General features: G+C 46.4%; 1 protein-coding gene across 2 annotated transcripts; it reads left to right on the top strand.

Moving 5' to 3' along the window:
* Positions 1-1,909: 1,909 nt before the first annotated feature.
* GLRX3 (glutaredoxin 3) lies at positions 1,910-18,156 on the top strand. 2 transcript variants are annotated; one of them, XM_054637689.2, is made up of 11 exons: positions 1,915-2,077; positions 5,505-5,613; positions 8,325-8,399; positions 10,557-10,764; positions 11,534-11,706; positions 11,803-11,864; positions 13,205-13,262; positions 13,934-13,986; positions 14,706-14,745; positions 15,979-16,071; positions 17,926-18,156. In XM_054637689.2, exons 1-11 carry the CDS (start codon positions 2,010-2,012, stop codon positions 17,974-17,976), a joined length of 990 nt encoding a protein of 329 aa, XP_054493664.1. In that variant the 5' UTR covers positions 1,915-2,009; the 3' UTR covers positions 17,977-18,156. The 2 variants fall into 2 exon arrangements, with proteins under 2 accessions (XP_077038870.1, XP_054493664.1); XM_077182755.1 differs by lacking the exon at positions 15,979-16,071 and having other exon boundaries at positions 1,910-2,077.
* The last annotated feature ends 5,659 nt before the right edge of the window (positions 18,157-23,815 follow it).

The following is a 23,815-nucleotide window of genomic DNA, read 5'->3' as shown; positions in this document are numbered from 1 at the left end:
AGAGCTAACAAACACCTGAGTCCCAACAAGAAATACCCTCTCACAATTTAATCCCAGCCTTGGCAGAAAGGAAACAAAGAATTCATTAGAAAGGGAACACAGGATTCTTTGGGAAAGCTGCTGGAAAACTGCAGTGGGATTTGGGAGCAGCTGGGAGCTCTCACCCAGCCTCTTCCCTCGGGGGTTTTCACCCCAGTTTGGGCTCCACATCCATCTCTCTTTGGGGCTGCAGGTGAGCAGGGCATCACCTGGCACTTGTCCCCCAGCCTGTTGTCACAGACACATTTTATGTAAAATCCATTCCTTAGGATTTTTCCTCCTGAGAAGCTGAGAGGCCTCAGGAACAAAATGTAAATAATAATTATTTGCTGCTGTGGAATGCAACAGGTGCATCTGGGATTGGTCTCATGTGGTTGTGTTTAATTAATGGCAATCACAGCCCAGCTGTCTCGGACTTGCTGGTCAGTCACAAGCTTTTATTATCATTCCAATTCTTTCCTTTGCTTTCAAGCTTGCTGATGAAATTTATTCTTCTATTCTTTTAGTATAGTTTTTTTAAAAAATATTATTATTATAGTTTTATATATTATTTATTATATTTATTTAGTTTAGCTTATATATTATTATATTTATTTATATATTATTATATTATTATAGTTTTATATTCTATATATTTTGTATAAATATATAACAATACATTTATAGATATACATAATATAATTTTATTTATGTTAGTATAGTTTCAAATATATATTAAAATATATAATATTAAAATATAAATATTAAATATAGTAAATGATAAATATTAAATATATGAAATATTAAATTATAATATTAAAATATTTTACATATAGTTTATTATATTTATTTAGATATTAATATTATTATAGTGCTATATGTAATACACATATATTATATACATATATAATAATATATTTATATTATTAGTATTTTAAAAATATCATATACATCATAAAATAATAAACCAGCCTTGTGAAACATGGAGTCAGATCCTCATCTCTTCCCTCTTCCTGGGGCCCCTGTGAACACGGCCACAGCCTGCTCCACCCCGAGTCCTTGAAGCTTCCCTGGGATGCTCCTGCCAAGGCTCCATATGGGATCCCAGAAATACAGCTGGATGGGAGGCAGATTTAGCTGTCCCCTGGCTCCAGGCCTATCCATTTGGAGCTGCAGTCCTCGCCTCTCCCTTCCCAAGGAGCCTGCAAAGGTCTCGGGGAGCTCTCTCAAGGCTGAGCTTTGATTTACAGGCAGAGCTGGAGCTGACGTGGGCCACAGAGGGAAGAGATTTATTTCCAGGGGTTCCATCTGTCCCACTCGGAGCGGAACCGTGGCTCAGAGCCTGGGCCTCCATCCCATAATGCCTGGGCCCAGAGCCTTGGGATTCCTTCTGCTGAATTCCTCCACAGCCCAAATCCAGCCCTGCTCTTTGGGAACCCACCAGGAATGGGACTGGGACAGGAATCCCAAAAAAGAGCCCTAAACCCAGGAAAGATTCAGGTGTCCTGTGGCTGCTATCTGACTGTGAGTCCTTTCTTTAAACAAGTATCCTACATAGCATCGTTTCTATTTTAACATTTTGTTATAACCTAAAACTATATTGAGCACACTGTGTAAGAAAATGCATACAGCATCACTTTCTAGCACAACACATATAATATTCATTTGAATATCTGTGAAAAGCCAATCATGAAATACGCATTTTTCACCGTTACCAACTATTTTACAACAGTTCCTGATCCATTTTTATCAATTGGAACGGCACGACCGCCACGGGGGACACGTCACACGCGGGACACGTGACACGGGGGCACGTGACACAGGGAGGGAGGAACACGTGACACGGGAAAGATACGTGACGCGGCGGGACACGTGACGCGGGCGGGACACGTGAGGCAGGAGGAAGCGCGTGCCCAGGGCGGACGCACGTGACCCGCGGTTGCCGCCACGTGACCGGCGGTGACCCCACGTGTCCCTGGCTGGGCCCGGCCATGGCGGGCGCGGTGGCGGCCGCGGGCTCCGTGGAGCAGTTCCAGAAGCTGCTGCAGCGCCCGGACAGGTGAGGGAGCAATGGGCCCGTCCCTGTGTCCCTGACCGTGGCTCCCGTCCCGCCGTGCCGTCCCTCAGTCTCCTCCGTGGGGGCCATCTCCGCCTGCCGTCCCTCCGTGCCATCCGTTGGGGCCATGCCGGTGTCACCTCTGTGGGGTCCAGCCCGGGTTCCCCATCCCGGTGTCTCCTCTTTGGGTCCCGTCCCTCGGTGCCATCCCGTTGTCCCCTCCCGGTCCCCGCAGGGCACAGCTCGGGACGGGCCGGTGCTGCCGCAGCGCCCGGTAAAAACTGCGAGGGGAAGATAAAAAAACCCCAAACTGGGGACAAACCGAGCCCCGAGCTGCTCAAAGGCTGGGCTTTGGCCTGGCTATGGACAGGCTTAGGCTTAGGCTTAGCTTAGGCTCGGGCTTAGGCCTGGCTTAGGCTTGGCTTTGGCCCGGTTTATGCTCGGGCTTTGGCCAGGCTTAGGCCCGGGCTTAGGCTCGGCTTTGGCTCGGCCTCTGCCAGCCCCGCGTTCCCCTGGCTCAGCTCTCGGAGGTGCCGCCCTATAGCAGGTCCTGCCGCAGGGAATTTGGGGCCAAATTGGGCGAATCGTCTGGAAAATCCCATTAACCAGAGCTGCCCTGAGAGCTGGGATTGTCCTCCAGCCGTGGGAGTGTCACCAAAACCGCCGGGACACTTCAGTGGGAACAGCAGTGACACTTCAATGGGAACAGCAGTGGAATTTCAATGGGAACAGCAGTGACATTGCAGTGGCACAGCAATGGGAACAGCAGTGGAATTTCAATGGGAACAGCAGTGGGAACAGCAGTGACATTGCAGTGGCACAGCAGTGACTTTGCAGTGGAAACAGCATTGACACTGCAGTGGGAGCAGCAGTGACCAACTATGCTGTGACCAATGTCACAGCAGTGACACTGCAGTGGGAGCACCATCATTTGGGTGTTTATTGACACAGAAGTGGCTCTGAATTATTCTTCTCCCACCCAGGGTCTCATTAAGCTGGTTTTGTGCTCTATGATTAATGACAGGGCTCTGCTTTTCCTACAACCCCAGCCTGCTCTGGGATCTGCAGGCCCATCCAGGGACACCTTGCAGTGTCCCAGGGTGCTCCCAGCCCTGTCCTGAGCAATCCCAGTGGTTTTATTCCAGTGCTCCATGCACGTGTTTAACTGTGGGAGGGGAGAGCTGCACTAAGCACCTCTGTAATTACAGATTTACAGTGATTTAAAGTGTGGGGGGATACCAGCATCAGTTCTGAGAGACAACCAAAGGAAATGCTGTTAAATGATGGTTCTGGGAAAAAGGAACAGAATTTCTTCCAGACTTGCTGTAGGACCTCCACTTTCCCTGCTGGAATTGTCCTTCAGCTGGATTGTTTTGTAGGGACATTGCAGAAGGAATTCGTGTGCCCAAAGTAAAGTGGCTTCAGGAACAAACACGATATTTTAAGGTTATTTAAAAAAACCCACCAGTAATTTTCTCATTGCCTTTGTCACAGAACATAATTCAGTTTTCTCTCTAAAGGAATTGATGATTTTATCCATGTTCTTGGACCCAAGATGAGCTGATAATTCTGATAACTCTTCTTCTGCTTCCTTTGAAAACAGCATTTATAATTACATGTTAATTTAATAGCATTTCCTGTTTCAGAAAATTAACATTTCTTGCATTAAGTTATCAGTAAGTTTGTGTTGTAGAATGAGTGTAAATCTTGATATTTAAGGAGAAAATTGTGGATTTGTCATAACCTTTTTGTCCCTGCCCTGTTTAATAGTGGAGCTTTTTTTTTTAACCTTGACTGAACACAGGGAACACTTTTTGTTAGGAGTTACTTAAGTGCTTCATTTTGCCAACTCTTTATTTTTTATCTCTCTTAATGTTTTCAAGTACTCTTTTTTTTTTTTTTAAAGTGAAATTGAAGTGCTCAGTGAGCAGTTTGGTTGCAAAATCTGAATTGTTTTGTGAATGAATTTTAAAAAAATCAAACAACTGAAACGATACCCTTAGTGCAATTGAATTTAAAATATGTTCTTCCTGAAGCTAAAAATGAATATATTGCAGCTGGATGTTGGTAAGGAAGGAGCAGGCTCTGGTGGGATAAGGATGAAATAATCCTGTGGTGATTTGCCCTGAGGCCCATCCCTGTGGCCAGGTGTGTCCTGCTGTGAGCACAGACTTAAACTGAGGACTTGTGGGGAAAGAAAAGTTGTTCTGTTGTTTTTCTGCCAGAATTTTCTAGAGTTTCACTGAAAAATCGAGTTTGTGAAAGCATCCAGGGTGTGTGACCAGGTCACAGGAACTGCTCCAGCAGGGATCTTGTGCTGCCCACGCAGCTGCTACAATTTACAATGAATTTCCATTATTTAGGGATAAAAGGCATGAAGTGGCTGCTGTTGGATGGGTGACTTGATTTCTCTATTTTTCTAGAGTAAATTAGTACTAGTACATTGTATCTTTAATTCCTTATTCCCATTCTCTGGGAGTGCAGAGGGTTTGACCTCTGCAAAGATGGAGAATGGAGTTGAAAATTCCAATATCTTCTCACTGCTGCCGTCCCAGGTGTTTAAGCCCATGGGAGCTGGTACCCAGTGGGATGGGATTTCTGCTCACACCTTTAAATGCTGTGTAGAACCAATCCCAAACATCCCAGCAAACCTGCAATAAGAAGTTGGAGCTAATGCAAGCAGAAAAATAACATTGCAGTGTGACAGGCTCTGTACTGCATGGCCTCAGCACTGCTGCCTGGGCTCGGAATGGTCCCTTGGAAAGGAAACTCCTGGCTGTGCTTTAAAGGGGTTTTTTTATCTCAGGTGATGCCTCAGGTTTGGCTTTTCTATTTTCCCATTCTGTGCTGCTTTAGTGTGCAGGTCTGAGCTTCACATCAGGGGATGCTGAGCTCTGTGCACAGAGCAGGGACACAAAACAATTCCTGCTCCAGCTGGGCACCAAGGACAAATGATCCAAATCTCAGCCCAGGAGCACAAACCCCGTGGGCTGGAGAGAGAAAAACAAGCAGGGTGGGACTGCAGGGGCTAAAGCTGGAATGGGACAATGAACTGCAAGGTGCAAATGGAGCAGAACTGATCCCAGGGACAGAGCCCGTGCCCGGCCGTGCATTTTGGGGCCATTTTGGTTCATCTTGGGTGCAGCCCTGGCTGGGCTCTGGTGCTGCCCAAGGTGGATCCATGGAGGGGATGCTTTGAATAAATCCCTGCTTTATTCTGGAGCTCTGCCCAGCATCTCTAGGGCAGCAGGTGGTGGGGATTGATGGGTTTTCATAGAGTGCCCATCCCTGGAGGGGGCACTCTGGGCTCTGGGGACAAGGTGGCTGTCGGGGCCCTGGATGGTGATTCTGGAGGCCTCTCCCAGGCTCAGGGGTTCCATGGTGCAGGTGTTTTTTGGCAGCTGTCCCCAGCAGTGCTGTTTCTCCCCAGGTCCCTGGTGGTGGTGCACTTCTGGGCACCATGGGCTCCGCAGTGCGCGCAGATGAACGAGGTGATGGCAGCGCTGGCACGGGAGCACAGCCAGGTCACCTTTGTGCAGGTGAGCACAGGGACAGCCCTGGGGCAGGGAAATGTTCCACAGCAGGGGCAGCTTCCTCTTGGGCTGCCTCTGGGGCCTCACATTTCCAATGCCCCTCTCACATCTGGTGTCCCAGAGGTGCTGCTGCTCTCAGGGATGGCTCAGACTGGGAGTCCTGGAATGCCTTGGGTGGGAAGGGACCCCAAAGCCCATCCAGTGTTATCCTAGAGGTGCTGCTCTCAGGGATGGTCAGACTGGGAATCCTGGAATGCCTTGGGTGGGAAGGGACCCCAAAGCCCATCCAGTGTTATCCCAAAGTGCTGCTGCTGTCAGGGATGGCTCAGACAGGGAATCCTGGAATGCCTTGGGTGGGAAGGGACCCCAAAGCCCATCCAGTGTTACCCTAGAGGTGCTGCTGCTGTCAGGGATGGCTCAGACTGGGAATCCTGGAATGCCTTGGGTGGGAAGGGACCCCAAAGCCCATCCAGTGTTACCCTAGAGGTGCTGCTGCTGTCATGCATGGCTCAGACTGGGAATCCTGGAATGCCTTGGGTGGGAAGGACCCCAAAGCCCATCCAGTGTTATCCCAAAGTGCTGCTGCTGTCATGCATGGCTCAGACAGGGAATCCTGGAATGCCTTGGGTGGGAAGGGACCCCAAAGCCCATCCAGTGTTATCCCAAAGGTGCTGGTGTCATGGATGGCTCAGACTGGGAATCCTGGAATGCCTTGGGTGGGAAGGGACCCCAAAGCCCATCCAGTGTTACCCTAGAGGTGCTGCTGCTGTCATGCATGGCTCAGACTGGGAATCCTGGAATGCCTTGGGTGGGAAGGGACCCCAAAGCCCACCCAGTGCCTCCCCTGCCATGGCAGGGACACCTCCCACTGTCCCAGGGTGTCCAGCCCTGGGGATGTTCCTGGTTAAGGGATCTCAGGGTTCCCAGAGGATTCCTGTGGCACTGAAATGACACTTCAGGAAAGTGAGCTCACTCCCTGCAGGGCTGTCACTCTGCTCTGTGAGACCCTCTGCACATCTCCTGGGATCCAGGGGAAGGAGGAAGGAATTCCCTTCACGTGCTGTTGGTTTTAAACCAAATTTCTCTGGTTAATGAGACACTTGTGGGATGATGAGGGCAGGGAGCAGTGGAGCAGCCAGCTGTGTGTGAGTATTTTAATGTGATTTTTACAGCCTTTAGGATGTGTGTATGGGTTTTTTTAATGATTCCTCTCAGTTGGTATTTGTAAAACAGGTCAGAATTATTTTAATGGTATTTTATGACTTAAAGCTCCAAAAGACTAATTTTCGACATATTGCAAATTCAAGATGCTTACATTTATCTAAAGTTTAGTAGCTTTTACTCAGCCCAACAAAGTCTGCAATCTCTCAATTGCCTTTTTATTATTCCTATATCATTTATTTATGACCTTTATTATTCAGCTGTAATTTATATTTTAATAACAAGGTTCCAAAGTCATCCAGGGCTGTGAAACCAAGGTGGTGGCACATCCTTTCCCCATCTTCCCTCCTCCCAGCAATTTTAATATTACTGGTGTTCTTGCTCAGAGAAAATAAGCTGATGAAAATTCTTGGGTGAATTTTACTGATACATTTTGGAGGGAGGAGCTCCTCCAGAGGAATATATTTGATTTTGGCAGTCCTTGGTGGGATTTTTGTGTTCCAGAATATCCAGCCTGCCTTTGAATTGGCAAGCACCTGTTACCTCCCGAGATGTTTGGTTGAAATGAATGTGTTCATATCCCAGAGTGCTCACAAACAACATTTAGGGAAGCTGTGTCAATGAGAGCAAGTTCCTGAAATATGAAATGAAATCTGTTCTGTGTTATATGGAACAGAAATATCCAGCAGGAAATTTTGCTGGGAAAGAAAATGAGTATTAGACATGGAAGTCATCATTTGCCCCTGGAAAAAGAATCAATAATTGGAATTACCTATTCTCTTTCAATTATGTACAAGCTTTCAGTTCAATTTCAGTTGGATGTAAGCTTTCCTTTTCTAGCTGTAGTTTTCCAGTTGGTTCTCCTGGAGTGGTGATTTCCAGGAGGAGGCTGGGGCTCACTTCTGATGCTCCTGCTTTGCCTCTCTAATTAGTGGCTTCATTAGGAGCCCGTGTGGCTGGAGCAGCTCGAAATCTGAGCCAGTGAAGATAAATTTTCATAGCAAATGCCTCTGTGATGGAAGTGGGAGCAGGAATCCCAGGCTGGGCACTCAGCAGCCTTGCAGGAGTTAAAAATCAAGTTCAAAATCACCCTCAGCTGAAGGAGCAGCTCCTTTTCCCTTGCTAATTTGCAGGGGGCTGCAGATGGCAGGGGTGATGCAGAGCCCCCCAAGGGGGCACAAAAGCACCTCTGTGGTGGTGACATCACTGGGGCCAGTGATTTATGGCTTCCAATATAGCAGGAGCTGCACAGCATTGAGAATTTACTGGGTCAGGAGTGCACCAAAAATTTTATTCGCAGCCTCCGGGCGTCTTTTGAAATGTGCAACAAAATAAAAACCTCTGAACCTGTTCTGACACCGTGGAGGTTCAGCGGGTGCCATGCAGCCCAGAGAGTCTCATTTAAATGCAAATGTCTCCCAGACTTCAGCAGCAGATCCTGCTTAAATGTATAAAATGCCAGGGAGAACATTCCAGGATTGACACTTGCAGTGAAACTTTAAAGAAGATTATGAAAATAATCCAGTTCTTTTTTTTTTTTTTGGTTTGGTTTTTAGCTGGAAGCTGAGGCTGTGCCTGAAGTGTCTGAAAAATATGGAATTAGTTCTGTTCCAACGTTCTTGTTCTTTAAGGTAAGAGGAAATGGATTTAAGAGGAGATGAATTTAAGAAAAGTGGATTTAAGGGAAAATAGAATCCATGTGGACTCTTAATACTTATACTTTTGTAATACTCTACCAGAACCTTAGGAGCTTTCTCAGTGAGGAAACACCTCTGTAACTGATTGAATTCTATGCAGTGGAACCTAAAAATGGAAATAGATATGGTTTTTGCACTTTATGTGGAATAGTTCAGGGCTTCCTTAAGTGCTTCGGGACTCATACATAGTTTTTATTTCACTTGTTGTACTTGGGTCAAAAAATTTACAGCAACATTTCCTTGTGTTGTAGTGGGGGAAAAGACCCAAGTAAATATGGTAATAACAGAAATAACAATTCTGTTTGGGTGCTATTTGCCTGTGATGATAAAATGGATAATATTTTATGAAATAAGTATTTCTAGAGGCAAACTTGGTGCTGTTACTGAGGCCTTGCAGTGGCTGCCCAGAACAGAGGCTAGACAAGGTTGGGAGGATAAAGTGGGTATTTATTAAAGGCCTTCCACAGGTGCACCTTGGGCACTCAGAGCCTCAGAGCTACACCAGGATGAGCCATGGGTTTGTCAGGCAGATGTGAGTTTGGGCTATTTACATAGCAGGGGTTCATCCTCCAGTTCAGCTTCAGGTGATGAAGTTATTCACCCCCAGTTTGCTCCTCCCAATTCACTTTAGTTTATTCTTTTCAGGACCTGAGGCTGTAGGGTGTCCTGAGTTTCAGGCCTGGAGGGATTGTTTAGTCTGACCAAAATGTGAAGACACTTAACTACACTTTGTATGGAGTTCAGAGTTAGGCACTAATGCAGCATAGGATCTGAAAAACACAAAAGCTGAAATCCCTGAGGCATCATTAGTGCCAGAAAGGCACGAGCCTGGCAGTGCAGCTCCTCCCTGGAAAGCCAGGCTTGGCTGGCTGGCTTTGCTGTGCTTGAGCCTGGGCTGGACTGAAGGCTGTGAGTGCTGTGCTTGAGCCCAGCCTAGACTGAAGGCTGTGAGTGCTGTGCTTGAGCCCAGCCTAGACTGAAGGCTGTGAGTGCTGTGCTTGAGCCCAGCCTAGACTGAAGGCTGTGAGTGCTGTGCTTGAGCCAGGCCTAGACTGAAGGCTGTGAGTGCTGTGCTTGAGCCAGGCCTAGACTGAAGGCTGTGAGTGCTGTGCTTGAGCCCAGCCTAGACTGAAGGCTGTGAGTGCTGTGCTTGAGCCCAGGCTGGGCTGAAGGCTGTGAGTGCTGTGCTTGAGCCCAGCCTAGACTGAAGGCTGTGAGTGCTGTGCTTTGAGCCCAGCCTAGACTGAAGGCTGTGAGTGCTGTGCTTGAGCCCAGCCTAGACTGAAGGCTGTGAGTGCTGTGCTTGAGCCTGGGCTGGACTGAAGGCTGTGAGTGCTGTGCTTGAGCCCAGCCTAGACTGAAGGCTGTGAGTGCTGTGCTTGAGCCCAGCCTAGACTGAAGGCTGTGAGTGCTGTGCTTGAGCCAGGCCTAGACTGAAGGCTGTGAGTGCTGTGCTTGAGCCCAGCCTAGACTGAAGGCTGTGAGTGCTGTGCTTGAGCCTGGGCTGGGCTGAAGGCTGTGAGTGCTGTGCTTGAGCCAGGCCTAGACTGAAGGCTGTGAGTGCTGTGCTTGAGCCCAGCCTAGACTGAAGGCTGTGAGTGCTGTGCTTGAGCCTGGGCTGGGCTGAAGGCTGTGAGTGCTGTGCTTGAGCCTGGGCTGGGCTGAAGGCTGTGAGTGCTGTGCTTGAGCCTGGGCTGGACTGAAGGCTGTGAGTGCTGTGCTTGAGCCCAGCCTAGACTGAAGGCTGTGAGTGCTGTGCTTTGAGCCTGGGCTGGGCTGAAGGCTGTGAGTGCTGTGCTTGAGCCCAGGCTGGACTGAAGGGTATGGTTTAGCCCACCTGGACTGAAGGCTGGGCTTTATCCCCTGTGTCCTGCAGTCTGTGTGTGCTGTGTCTATGCCTGTTCTGGGGCAGTGTGTGCTGTGTCTGTGCCTGTTCTGAGGGCAGGCTGTGCTGTGTCTATGCCTGTTCTGAGGCACTCTGTGCTGTGTCTATGCCTGTTCTGAGGCACTCTGTGCTGTGTCTGTGCCTGTTCTGCACTCTGTGTGTGCTGTATCTATGCCTGTTCTGCACTCTGTGTGTTATTCCTGCAGAATTCCCAGAATGTGGACCGCCTGGACGGCGCTCACGCCCCGGAGCTGACGCAGAAGGTTCAGCGGCACGCGGCGGGCACGGCGGGCACGGCCGGCCCCGGGGGCGCTGCCCCTGCCCAGGAGCAGCTGCACGCCCGCCTCAGGGGGCTCATCAACGCTGCCCCCTGCATGCTCTTCATGAAGGGCTCTCCCAAGGAGCCCCGCTGTGGTGAGCCAGCCTGCCTGCTGGGCCTCCCTGGCACAGAGCGCTGCGGTGTGCCCCACCGGGCCAGGCTGGGGCCAGCGCGGCCCTGAGCCACGGTGGGGTCAGCACGGCCCTGAGCCACGGTGGGGTCAGCATGGCCCTGAGCCAGGCTGGGGTCAGCGCGGCCCTGAGCCAGGCTGGGGCCAGCGCAGCCCTGAGCCATGGTGGGCATGGCTGGGAGCCAGGGTGGGCATGGCCCTGAGCCAGGCTGGGGCCAGCACGGCCCTGAGCCAGGGTGGGCATGGCCCTGAGCCAGGGTGGGCATGGCCCTGAGCCAGGGTGGGGCCAGCACAGCCCTGAGCCACAGTGGGACCAGCACGGCCCTGAGCCAGGGTGGGCATGCCTGAGAGCCAGGCTGGGGCCAGCGCGGCCCTGAGACAGGGTGGGCACGGCCCTGAGCCTGGCTTGGGGTCAGCAAGGCCCTGAGCCAGGGTGGGGTCAGCACAGCCCTGAGCCAGGGTGGGGTCAGCACAGCCCTGAGCCAGGCTGGGCACGGCCCTGAGCCAGGGTGGGCACGGCCCTGAGCCAGGGTGGGCACGGCCCTGAGCCAGGCTGGGCACGGCCCCGAGCCAGGGTGGGCACGGCCCTGAGACAGGGTGGGATCAGCACAGCCCTGAGCCGGGGTGGGCACGGCTGGGAGCCAGGTTAAGCCTAGCTGTGAGCCCAGCTGTGGGCCAGGTTGAGCCCAGCTGTGAGCCCAGCTGTGCTGAGATCCCAGGGGGTTCCACTGCAGGCTTCAGCAGGCAGATGGTGGAGATCCTGCAGAAGCACGGCGTGGCCTTCAGCAGCTTTGACATCTTCTCTGACGAGGAGGTGCGCCAGGGGCTCAAAGCCTTCTCCAACTGGCCAACCTACCCCCAGCTCTACGTCAAGGGCGAGCTCATCGGGGGCCTGGACATCGTCAAGGTGACACCACGCAATTTCCCTCCTCTCTGGCTTGCCTGAAATGTCCTTGTCTTGCTTCTTCCACCTCATGTTTGCTTTTTTCCCTAATTTCCCCAGGAGCTCGAGGCGTCAGGAGAGCTGGACACAATCTGCCCAAAGGGCCAGAAGCTGGAGGACAGGTGGGGGAGTTATGACAATTTTTGAGGTTTTTTTCTATGCTTATACAGGGGAAACCCTCTGTGAATTTCTGCTTTATCAGAAGTGCCTCAAGAATTCATTTACTTGCAGAATTCTTGCAGTTTTTCAATGTCTTTTGGGGTTTGTACATTTAAGTCCAAGAATCTTTACTTGTATTTGTGGTTTAATTTCTGCTTGTTGCAAGAATCTATTTTTATATATATATATCTGTAGATATATATATCTATTTATGCATTTATATATCTATATCTATTTATATATCTGTATTTTTCTACATATTTATAAATACGCCTTTCTATATTTCTATATCTCTATTTCGATATTTCTATATCTATGTATATATTTATAAATATATATCTATATTTCCATATTTTTCTTTATTAATATATATATACTTATATATCTACTTGAATATTTATATATCTATATGTATCTATATGTATATATATATATATGTGTTTATATATCTGTATCTGTAGGTGGATATATAGATATAGATTCATTCTTGTCTCTCTTTAGCAATTTATTATTTAAAAATAACTGGGAAAATCATCTTTTTAAGCTTTTTCCAGCTTTATTTGCCACAGATTTCCAACTCTGGTGTCACTGGAAGGAATCCCTGCCTGGTTCTTCTCCCTGCTCAGTGCAGTGCACAAATAATTTAATAAATCCCATGTAAAAATGGAGATAAGAAATAAACGCACCATTCTAAATTCTAGGGATTTATTCATTCCTTCCAAATTTATCCCACGCCTTGGGTTGCTTTACTTTGAAATTGTTTCCCTGAGCTCACAAACCCCAATTAATGCTTTTAGCAGAGATTAAATTGGAGATAAAGATGAGATGGGCTCATCTTTAAAAACTTACTTTTGGTGGCCTTTAAAAACTTACTTTTTAAAGCCTTTTAGCCCCTTCCTCTGCTTTTTAAGGAGTTTGTTAAGAAATTCAACATTTTTTGGTCAGTTCTTGACGAAGTTTGCAAATTGCACAAGCAGCAACCCCATTTACACAGATTTTTTTTGCTCGGCACAAACTTTTGAGGGAAAGAAGGGAATGGGAAATGTCCTGTGTCTCCCAGAGGGTTTTAAAGTTTCCCTAAAGTTTTTTTTTGGGTTAAAGTTGTCCATGAGATGTGTTTGTAAGGAGCAGCAGCACCTCTGGGGAGGCTTTAGTGCCATTTTCTCCATGGGAGATGGGTTCCTGCTGGGAGTGCATTCCCATCCCAGGGTGGAATTCTTGGAGATTGATCCGTTGGAGTTTGCATTCCCAATTCTGCATTTTGTTTGGGCTGATAACCAAGGTATTTTATGTCTTTTTCTAGGCTTAAATCCTTGATAAACAAAGCTCCTGTGATGCTCTTCATGAAGGGAAACAAACAGGTAATATGGAATGTTCCAGAAAATTGTGAATTTTACCTTGTTCTTACTTAATTCAAATCACTGCAGCTGCAAAAGTTCTTTCTCTTTTTATTTTGTGCTTCTATAAACCATAAAACAGCCCCTGCTTTTTATTATTGCTAAATATTATCTATTAGATATTTCTATTAATATCAATTAATAGAAATATCTGATGCTTAGATATTATAATAGATATATCTAATATCTTGGATATCTTATAGATATCTATAGTATCTGTTAATATCTAAAAATTGCTGGGTGTTCATTGTCTTCATGTCAAGAGTTTGCAGTGGATACGAATTATTAATTAATTATAATTCCAATTATAATTAATTCTAGTTTAATTATAATTCCAATCATAATTAATTTAATTATAGTTTAATTATAATTAAATTAATTCTAATGAGAATAAGTATGACAAGTTGCTCTTCTTGTTTATTATAGTTTATTATGGTGAATCCAGGCAAGTGATGCCTCAAAATGCAGCAGATTTATTCCATAAATCCATAAAAATCAGGAGATAAAGGATGGGAAAGGGATTAGGGAGTGGCTCATCCAGCAGAAAAATGGGAGTTGCTGTAGTGCAGCTGGAATTCATAGATTTAAAAAGCAGAGACATTTAATATCTGTGTTTTATATATTTTATATTTCAGATGGCAAAATGTGGCTTCAGCAAGCAAATCATAGAAATCATGAATAACACTGGGTAGGTAATGGGGCTTGAGTTTGGGGGGGCAGTTTTGGGGTAAAACTGCATTTTATGGAAAATGTATTAGAAAATAGCAATGGAATTATTCCCCAAATGTAAGTTTTTATTTTTCAAGAGGATTTCAAGCAGTGGAAGGGTTATCTGAGAATTTTATTGGGGCTTTTTGAGATAATTGAGGAGTTTTTTGAAAATTTAGAGGGGTTTTTGAAGATTTTGAGTATTTTTTCAAGATTTTGGGGTTTCTCTGAGAGAATATTGAAGGGTTTTTGTGGAATTTTGAGGACTTCTTGTGAGAATTTTGAGGGGTTTTGAACATTTTTAGGGTTTTTAAAAAATCTTGAGGTTTTGAGACTTTTGAGGGTTTTTTTTTGAGAATTTCAATAGTTTAAAAAAAAATCTTGATGTTTTAGAACTTTGGGGGTTTTTTGAGAATTCTGAGCGGGTTTTGAGAACAGTGAGGAGTTTTTGATAATTTTGAGGATTTTTTGAGAACTTTGAGGGATTTTTCCAGCTTTTTATGGGTTTTTAAAAAATCTTGAGGTTCTACAAATTTTGGGGGGTAATTTTTGCAGTTTCTGTGAGAATTTTGAGGCGTTTCTTTACAAATGTTGTGCGGTTTTGTTGCTTTCTGAGCATTTCTCCCCAGCTGCAGTGTGAATAACATGAATATCCCATTGTTTCCATGAATATCTCATTTTATCCCTCTCTCTCCCCAGTGTGGATTACGAGACCTTTGACATCCTGGAGGATGAGGAGGTAACAGCAGCTGCCCCTCCCTGGGGATCCATTCCCTGCTGCCTTTCCCAGGGCCAGAATTCCCCAATAATTCCTGTTTGATTCCCAGATTTCATTTGGCCAGAATTCCCCAGTAATTCCTGTTTGATTCCCAGATTTCATTTGGCCAGAATTCCCAGTTAATTCCTGTTTGATTTCTCAGATTTGATTTGGCCAGCATTAATTCCTGTTTGATTCCCAGATTTCATTTGGCCAGAATTCCCCAGTAATTCCTGTTTGATTCCCAGATTTGCTTTGGCCAGAATTAATTCCTGTTTGAATCCCCAGATTTGATTTGGCCAGCATTCCCAATAATTCCCACTTGATTTCCCAGATTTGATTTGGCCAGATTTCCCAATAATTCCTGTTGGATTCCCCAGATTTGATTTGGCCAGAATTAATTCCTGTTTGATTTCCCAGATTTGATTTGGCCAGAATTAATTCCTGTTTGATTCCCCAGATTTGATTTGGCCAGAATTAATTCCTGTTTGATTTCCCAGATTTGATTTGGCCAGCATTCCCAATAATTCCTGTGTGATTTCCCAGTTTGATTTGGCCAGAATTCCCAATAATTCCCATTTGATTTCCCAGTTTGCTTTGGCCAGAATTCCCAATATTCCTGTGTGATTTCCCAGTTTGATTTGGGATTAAACAGAATGAATTCCTGTGTGGTTTCCCAGTTTGATTTGGGATTAAACAGAATGAATTCCTGTTGGATTTCCCAGATTTGATTTGGCCAGCATTCCCAATATTCCTGTGTGGTTTCCCAGTTTGATTTGGGATTAAACAGAATGAATTCCTGTGTGGTTTCCCAGATTGATGTGGGATTAAACAGAATGAATTCCTGTGTGATTTCCCAGTTTGATTTGGCCAGCATTCCCAATATTCCTGTGTGATTTCCCAGTTTGATTTGGGATTAAACAGAATGAATTCCTGTGGGATTCCCAGTTTGATGTGGGATTAAGCAGTATTAATTCCTGTTGGATTCCCAGTTTGATTTGGGATTAAACAGAATGAATTCCTGTGTGATTTCCCAGTTTGATGTGGGATTAAACAGAATGAATTCCTGTGGGATTTCCCAGTTTGATTTGGGATTAAACAGAATGAATTCCTGTGGGATTTCCCAGTTTGATTTGGCCAGAATTCCCAATATTTCTGTTTGGTTTCCCAGTTTGATGTGGGATTAAACAGTATTAATTCCTGTTTGGTTCCCAGGTGCGCCAGGGGCTGAAATCTTTCTCCAACTGGCCCACGTACCCCCAGCTCTACGTCAAGGGGGAGCTGGTGGGGGGCCTGGACATTGTCAAGGTAAAAACTCCATTTTATTGCATTTATTTGTTGCATTTCAAAATTGCATTCATAGGAATTTTCCTGCCTGCCCCCCACCGAATCCCTGCAGCCACCCTAGGATGCTTTTCCAGGGAAAGGAGCTTTAATTCTCCAATGAATGACTGGAAAAAAGCTCATTTTCACCTCTTTAATTTTTCTCATCCCTAATTTTGCTCCTGATGTTGGTTTTTTCCCAGGAAACATTCCTGGGGAAAAGGAAATTTTCTTGGAGTTGTTGGAGCAGCCCCAGAGTTCCCAAATCCTCCTGAGCCCATTCCTGCCTGGATGGTTCAGAGCCAGTTCCTCAGACTGGGACTCCTGGGAATGCTCAATCAATAAATCCCATTTAATTCTAAAAATCCTGGGACTACTGAAATTAGAGAGATTTGTTTGATTTACTTAAGAAGTGTGAGGGATTGCCTCAATTACATAGATTAATATTATTTACAAAGATTAATTTTACTACAATTACATAGATTAATTTTATTTATATAGATTAATGTTACTTAAAGGATATAGATTAATTTTATTTATATAGATAAATGTTACCTAATGTACATGGATTAATTTTATTTACAAAGATTAATTTTACTTCAATTGTACAGCTTTATTTTATTCATATAAATTAACTTTACTTCAATTATATAGATTATATAATTATAGATTATATATAATTATAAAGATATAGATTAATTAGATTAAAGTATATAAATACTTTATATACTTTATATAGATTAATTTTACTTAAAGTATATAAATTTTTATTCAGTTAACAAGTGTAGGGATTGCTTCAATTCTTATATAAATTTATTATTGAAATTATTATATAAAATTATTATATAAATAATAATTTGATTTATAGATACTATTTTTACCTAAATTCTGTAGATTAATTTTATGGATGTAGATTAACTTTACTTAAATTATATGGATTAATTCTGTTTATATAGATTAATTTTACCTAAGGTATATCATTAATTCTGTTTATTTAACAAGTGTAGGGATTGCTTCAATTACATAGATTAATTTTGCTTATATTATATAGATTAACTTAATTTAGAGTTTAATTTTATTTGTTTATTTAGCAAGTGTAGGGATTAAATCAATAAAATTAATCTAGATAATTTAAGAAGTGTGGGGGCTTTTTCAGTGTCAGGAAGAGGAGTCTTGGGCATTGTGAGATGCTGTAAAATCCCTTTTTTTTTTGCTATTTCAATGTAAATTCTCCCTTGGCATCCTTGGCTGTTTGAGTTCATGACTCGTATGGTGGATGAGCGCTGTCAGGGGTTTACATTTTACATTGCATTTTTTAATGCAGCATAGTATGGAATTATTGCAATAGAGCTGTTGACTGCAAGATGTGGGAGAAGAGCAGCATTCCACGTTGTTTCCCAGGTGTCTCCTGGTGCTCCCGAGGCAGCTGCCAGCCCCAAAATGGGAATTTCAGTGCCCAGGATTGAGGGATGAGCAGGGCAGGCGCCTCCTGCTCAGAGTCCTGAGGATTTTCATTTCCTTGTTGGGGTTTAGGGGTGGGAAAACAAAACCCATCCATGGGTGGTGAATTCCTCCTTTGGGGTGTTGGAAAGTTCTGTGCCTGGAGTGTCTGGGATTCCACCTGGCAGGAGATCAGGGACACCAAGCACAGCTCTCAAGGTGTGATTGTCCACTCCTTTGTCTTTTGCACGAAATGCACCCAAAGCAGAGTTTAAATCCTGTCTAAAGCTCGGAGTGTTGCCCAGGAGGGAGCCCTGTGAGGCATTCCATGCTGCCAGGGAGTGTTTCCTGCTGGAATCCCCTTGGATCATCCCAGCAAACCCTTCTTGTGTCTTGCAGGAGCTGAAGGAAAGTGGGGAGCTGCTGCCTGTGCTCAAGGGGGAGAATTGATGGGGAGAGAAATCCCTGCAACAGCCTGAAACACTTGAGAGATTCTCCTGGAGAAACAGCCAACTGCACCCTGAGAGCATCAGGAGGGGAAGCAGACAGGAAATAAACACAAATATTCTCTCTGTGGAAATGGTTTCACTGGGGACACAAAAAGGTCAATTAAAATTCAGTGCTCCAGGATTTGTGGTGTTGGGGTTTCATTATTTGCACCCCTGTCCATCCCAGAATTATTTAAGGTGAAATTGGAACTTGCTTTTTTTGGGCTCAGCTCTCATTAGGGGAATATTAATGGAGCACCATCTTTTCCTGCCCCCATTAATTGTTTCCATGTCTAATGAGCAAGAAAAACACTTTGGGAGCCTTGAGCCAGCACAGCTTTAGGGAGTTATTAATGAGCTGCAGCTTTGTCCTCTGCAAACTCGTTAAGTGGGTGCACTAATTGCTAATTTGGGGTGCTCAGTCACAAACGTGGGGTTTTGGGAGGGTTTCAGTGGTTTTGGAAGTGCTGGTGAATCCTCAGCTCTCGGGTTCCTGTGGTTGAGATGACCCTGAGGTATTAGAAAGTCTCTTTTTTCCCAGCCCCATGACCAAAGAAGCTGAGATTCCTCAGCTCTGGTTCTCAAGGTTGTTCATTTTCTCTTATCTGTTCCATCCTCTCTCTGACCTGCTGAGATCTGCCCAGAGGTTGGGTTGTGGCTCAGTCCTTGCCCTTGGCGTGGTGTTGGCTTTTGACACTAAAAACTGCCTGTATTTATTTACAATAATTTCCAATACCCATCACCTATGTCAGACAGTCTGTCTGTACTCTAAACCAATCCAGAAGTGCCACCATCCCAGCAGAGGATGGAGGACAAGGAGGACAGCACACACCCAGATTCCTCCATCTTGCCTCCAGAACCCCCATTCTAAATCCCCAAAATTCTACTTTTCCAAAATTCTGCTTTTTCCACACCCTCAGGCTGCTGTTAGCTTTTTATACTGAAAACTGCCTGTACTTTATTTACAATAATTTCCCAATACCCATCACCTGTGTTACACAGTCTGTCTGTACTCTAAACCAATCCTGAAGTGCCAACATCACAGCAGAGGATGGAGGACAAGGAGGAGGAGGAGGACAGCACACACCCAGACTCCTCTATCTTGCCTCCTGAACCCCCATTCTAAAAACCCCAAAATTCTACATTTTCACCCTGTGATAAATTCACTCAAACCCTTGTACCTCCTCACACCAAGTTGGGAATTGTTTCCATGGGCTAAAATCCAAGGCACAGAGCAATGTCCTGGCTCCAGCAGTCAGGGATCCTCCAGGGCTGTGGAGAGCTTTCCTGGGCTGCTCCTGCACTGCTGGGATTTCATTTGGGACCAGCCCTTCTTGCAGCACCTGAGCCTGGGTGCATTCCACGTCCCCAGATGCTGGCAGAAGCCTCTCCTTGCTGGGAGGGCCAGCACTGACATTCCCAGGTGTGCCTGGAAAAGGCTCCAGGTGAGGTGCAACCTTCGGGGAGCAGCTCTGGGGCTTTTCCCCTAAATCCTAAATATGATCCCAGTCTCAGAACTAAACCTAATCTGGTGTTAAGCTGATCCCAATGTGGAGAAGGTTGGCTGCAGGGAAGCAGGTCCTTCCATGTGCTAGAGGATTCCTAGGGATGGATATTTAATTTTCTAGGATTAGTTTTAGTAATTGCTATCAAATATGTGTTATAACTTTAAACCCGATTTTAATTGCTTTAAAAAAAATCCTTGTCATGAAAACAAGCCTTAATTAATCCTCTTAAGTGAATTGCAAATGCATTCAGGTAGTTTTCAGTAGGAAGAAAATAATTTATTACAGCAAAACGTAGCACCCCTGTGGTGAAGTAAGGAGTTAGAAGCTTTAATTAAATACTAAATACCAAATGCTATTTAGTTTTCCTTCAGAATTCAGTGTAGTGGAATTTATTTGGGGTTTATGGAGTCCTGTTAATGGATTTATAGACGTGCAACAGAGCAGCAGGGAATAGCAGTTGATTCCTGACAATTTGTATTTTTATTTATTCCAGTATGGGATATTGGGAAGGAGTTGTTCCCTGGCACAGGGTGCCCAGGGAAGCTGTGGGTGCCTTGTCTGTATTTCCCTCCTTATTTTGCGTTATTTCCCTTGTTTGTCCCAACATTTCAGCTGGATTATTTTTTCCCTGCAATTTAATGTTGGGATATTAGGAAAAAAAACCCCAAATATTCCTAAGGAAGATGAAGAGAGGAACAGCCAGTGATTAAACCCTCTGTGCTACTAAATACCTGAAATAACTTCACCTAGCAGATAATTGTCACCTCTGTCACCTCCTCAGTGCTGGGATAAGAAATTCCTTCCAACCTCCATGAAATATTCCAGGTTTGAAATGGAAGTGTCACCTGGTTGAGATCGGGGATGCAATCAATACCTGGGATTTAAATTAAAAGTTAACCTGGCTGCATGTGAACATTGAGGGCTTCTGCCTGGCCGAGGGGAAATTTGGGTTGGTTCATGATTTTAATTAGGGAGTATTTTATGGGTAAATTTGGGTTAGTTCACGATTTTAGTAAGGGGGGTATTTTATGGGTAAATTTGGGTTAGTTCATGATTTTAGTTAGGGGGGTATTTTATGGGTAAATTTGGGTTAATGATTTTAATTAGGGGGTATTTTATGGGTAAATTTGGGTTAGTTCATGATTTTAGTTAGGGGGTATTTTATGGGTAAATTTGGGTTAGTTCATGATTTTAATTAGGGGGGTATTTCATGGGGAAAACCAATCCCGGGGATTTTTCCTGGCGGCGGCAGCGCCGTGCATGGCCACAGGGCGGTGCTGGGCACCGCGAAGCGCGGGGAGCGGGACAGAGGGATAATGGGATAGAGGGGATAATGGGATAGTGGGATAGAGGGATATCGGGACAGAGGGATAACGGGATAACGGGACAGAGGGATAACGGGATGGAGGGATAACGGGATGGAGGGATAACGGGATAATGGGACAGAGGGATAATGGGACAGAGGGGCAGAGAGATAACGGGATAATGGGATAACGGGACAGAGGGGTAATGGGATAACGAGATAGGGGGTAACAGGACAGAGGGATAACGGGATAGAGGGGGAGAGTGAGATAGTGGGAGAGAGGGATAACGGGAGAGAGGGATAATGGGGTAGGAAAGATAGCGGGATAACGGGAGAGTGGGATAGAGGGATAGCAGGAGGGAGGGATAATGGGATAGAGGGATAGAGGAATAGCAGGAAAACGGAATAGCAGGATAACGGGATAGAGGGATAATGGGAGAGCAGGATAAAGAGATAGCGGGATAACAGGATAGGGGGATAATGGGATAGAGAGATAGCAGGATAACAGGGCTGGGATGCTGCTCCAGGATAATGGGGCCAGGATAGCGGGATAATGGGATAACAGGGCTGGGGATGCTGCTCCAGGGTAATGGGGCTGGGATAGTGGGATAATGGGATAACAGGGCTGGGGATGCTGCTCCAGGGTAATGGGGCCAGGATAGCGGGATAATGGGATAACAGGGCTGGGGATGCTGCTCCAGGGTAATGGGGCCAGGATAGCGGGATAATGGGATAACAGGGCTGGGGATGCTGCACCAGGGTAATGGGGCCAGGATAGCGGGATAATGGGATAACAGGGCTGGGGATGCTTCACCAGGGTAATGGAGCAGCATCCCCAGCCCTATTATCCCCAGCAGGATAGAGGGATAACAGGACTGGGGATGCTGCCTCGGGATAACGGGATAGTGGGATAATGGGACTTGGAATGTTGTGCTGGGATAATGGGATAGAAGGATAATGGGACTGGGGATGCTGCAGGGTGGGATAACAGGGAATAACGGGGCAGGGAATGCTGTGGGGTGGGATAACGGGGAATAAAGGGGCAGGGAATGCTGTGGGGTGGGTGGGAAATGGGGACAAGAGGAGGGGCCACAGGGCTGGAGCTCCTTAGCCCAGCATCCCCTGGTCTCACAGGGAGCTGTCCAACGTGGCTTTGTTGGGGATTCATTTAAACTTTCAATTTAAATTCATTGGCTGCTGTTCCCAAGACAAATCTGGACTTTTCAGCCATTTCTCAGATCAAATGCTTGGGAATAATAGTAATAATCATAATAACAGTAATCCTAATAGTAATAATAATAATAGTAGTATAATGATGATGATGATGATGATGCCAATAGCAGCTGATGTTGCTGCTCAGTCTGAGTGCCCCAGGGAGCAGCTCTGAACCCGGGGTGCCACGGGTGCCTCTGAAGGACGTGCAGGAGCTGAGGCTTTCCTGCCACCGGGAAGGTTTGGGTTAAACTGGGAATGCTGCCCCGGGCAGGCTGGAGCTGTCAGGAAGATTTGAACTCTCAGGGATTTCGGGCTCCTGGCAGAACCAGCCTGGCATTTCTGCCCTCAGTGTCGGGGCTGAGCCCTCCCTGAGTGCCTGGGCCTGGCACAGTCTGGCAGTGCCAGCTCTGCCCCCGAGGGCTGCTCAGATTCCTCCTGGATGTGGGTCCAGTGCTGGTCCCAATGCAGATCCTGGGGTGAGCAATGATGCCAGCAGAATTCATGGACCACGTGTGAGCCATCAGAGAATCCCAGAATGGTTTGGGTGGGAGGGACCCCAAACCCCCCCAGAGCCACCCCTGCCATGGCAGGGACACCTCCCACTGTCCCAGCTGCTCCCAGCCCCAGTGTCCAGCCCGGCCTTGGGCACTGCCAGGGATGCAGGGGCAGCCCCAGCTGCTCTGGGCACCTGTGCCAGGGCTGCCCACCCTGCCAGGGAACAATTCCCAATTCCCGATCTCCCATCCAGCCCTGCCCTCTGGCACTGGGAGCCCTTCCCTGGGCCCTGTCCCTCCCTTTTCCAAAGAAAGCCACAATGGAAGATCTGGTCTTTGAAGCTGCTGTGTACAGAAAAGCACGGTAGGAAAATAATTTTACTTTTGCTTTTTTTTGTTGTTGTTGTTTTGTTGCCAGGGCATCTTAAAAAACCCATAGCAATTATTATCCACTGCCTTTCGCCCCCTTTTCCCCCTTTTTTCCCCGGGAATGTGCCCGTGTGACACTAGATGGAGCCTTCTGTGCGCGGCAGGAGCTGGGGAGTTCAGCAGCGCTCTCTGTAAATCTGTCAGTGCCATCGCCGCCGAGCCGGGGCTGCTGTTCAGCGGGAGAACACGGTGGGAAAGGGCTCCTTACACCTGCAGGGGGCAAAGCTCACCTGCACTGGGTGCCTCGAACTCCCTGCCACATCTGAACCGAGAGGCAGCGCTGCACGCCGCATTTTTAAAGTGGATTTTTAGGGCTGGAATGAGCTGGGCTGGGAGGTCCCTTCCTGCCCCAACCAGGCTGGCATTCCGTGGCCCTGCAGGGCGTGGAGAGGCAGAGTGGTGCTCGTGGCTTTGGCAGCAGCCAGGGATGTACAGAACCTGCTGTCCTGCGGACACCTGGCTGTTTGTCACTGTCCTTCTTGGGAAAATCCTTCAGAGTGGGAGAAAGGTTTGGGGATGTGGCTTTGGTGGCTGTGCTGTGGTGGGTGGGGAGCCCTTCCCAGCGCTCTCCTTGCAGCAGCAGAGCGGTGTCACCATTCTGAGCACAGCCTCAGCCCCTGAGAGCACCCTAAAAAGCAGATTATGGGATGGCAGGGTCAGGGCAGGTGGAGCTGCAGCATGGCTCTGGGTGGGCCTGTGCCATCTCCATTATCCTCTGCCAATTTTGATAGTGGAGCCCTGGAAAATGTTAAAGAAAGTCTGAAAATATTGGGGTTTGTGTTTTCTCAGGTCACTGCACCTGTGTAAGCAGTATGATAAATGATATAATTGTTAGATGTGATGATTGTTTAG

This window comes from Agelaius phoeniceus, chromosome 9 (assembly GCF_051311805.1).
Source record: "Agelaius phoeniceus isolate bAgePho1 chromosome 9, bAgePho1.hap1, whole genome shotgun sequence".
NCBI lineage: Eukaryota > Metazoa > Chordata > Aves > Passeriformes > Icteridae > Agelaius > Agelaius phoeniceus.
Note: the sequence above shows the minus strand (reverse complement) of the source record. Positions and strands in the feature narration are given on the sequence as shown.

What these genes read in the sequence shown, in the direction of transcription:
- GLRX3 (XM_054637689.2), top strand. Translation starts at nt 2,010, where the DNA reads ATGGCGGGCGCGGTGGCGGCCGCGGGCTCCGTGGAGCAGTTCCAGAAG. An exon ending in GGGGCCTGGACATCGTCAAG is followed by an intron (nt 11,707 to 11,802) that starts GTGACACCACGC and finishes TAATTTCCCCAG; the next exon opens with GAGCTCGAGGCGTCAGGAGA. An exon ending in GAAATCATGAATAACACTGG is followed by an intron (nt 13,987 to 14,705) that starts GTAGGTAATGGG and finishes CTCTCTCCCCAG; the next exon opens with TGTGGATTACGAGACCTTTG.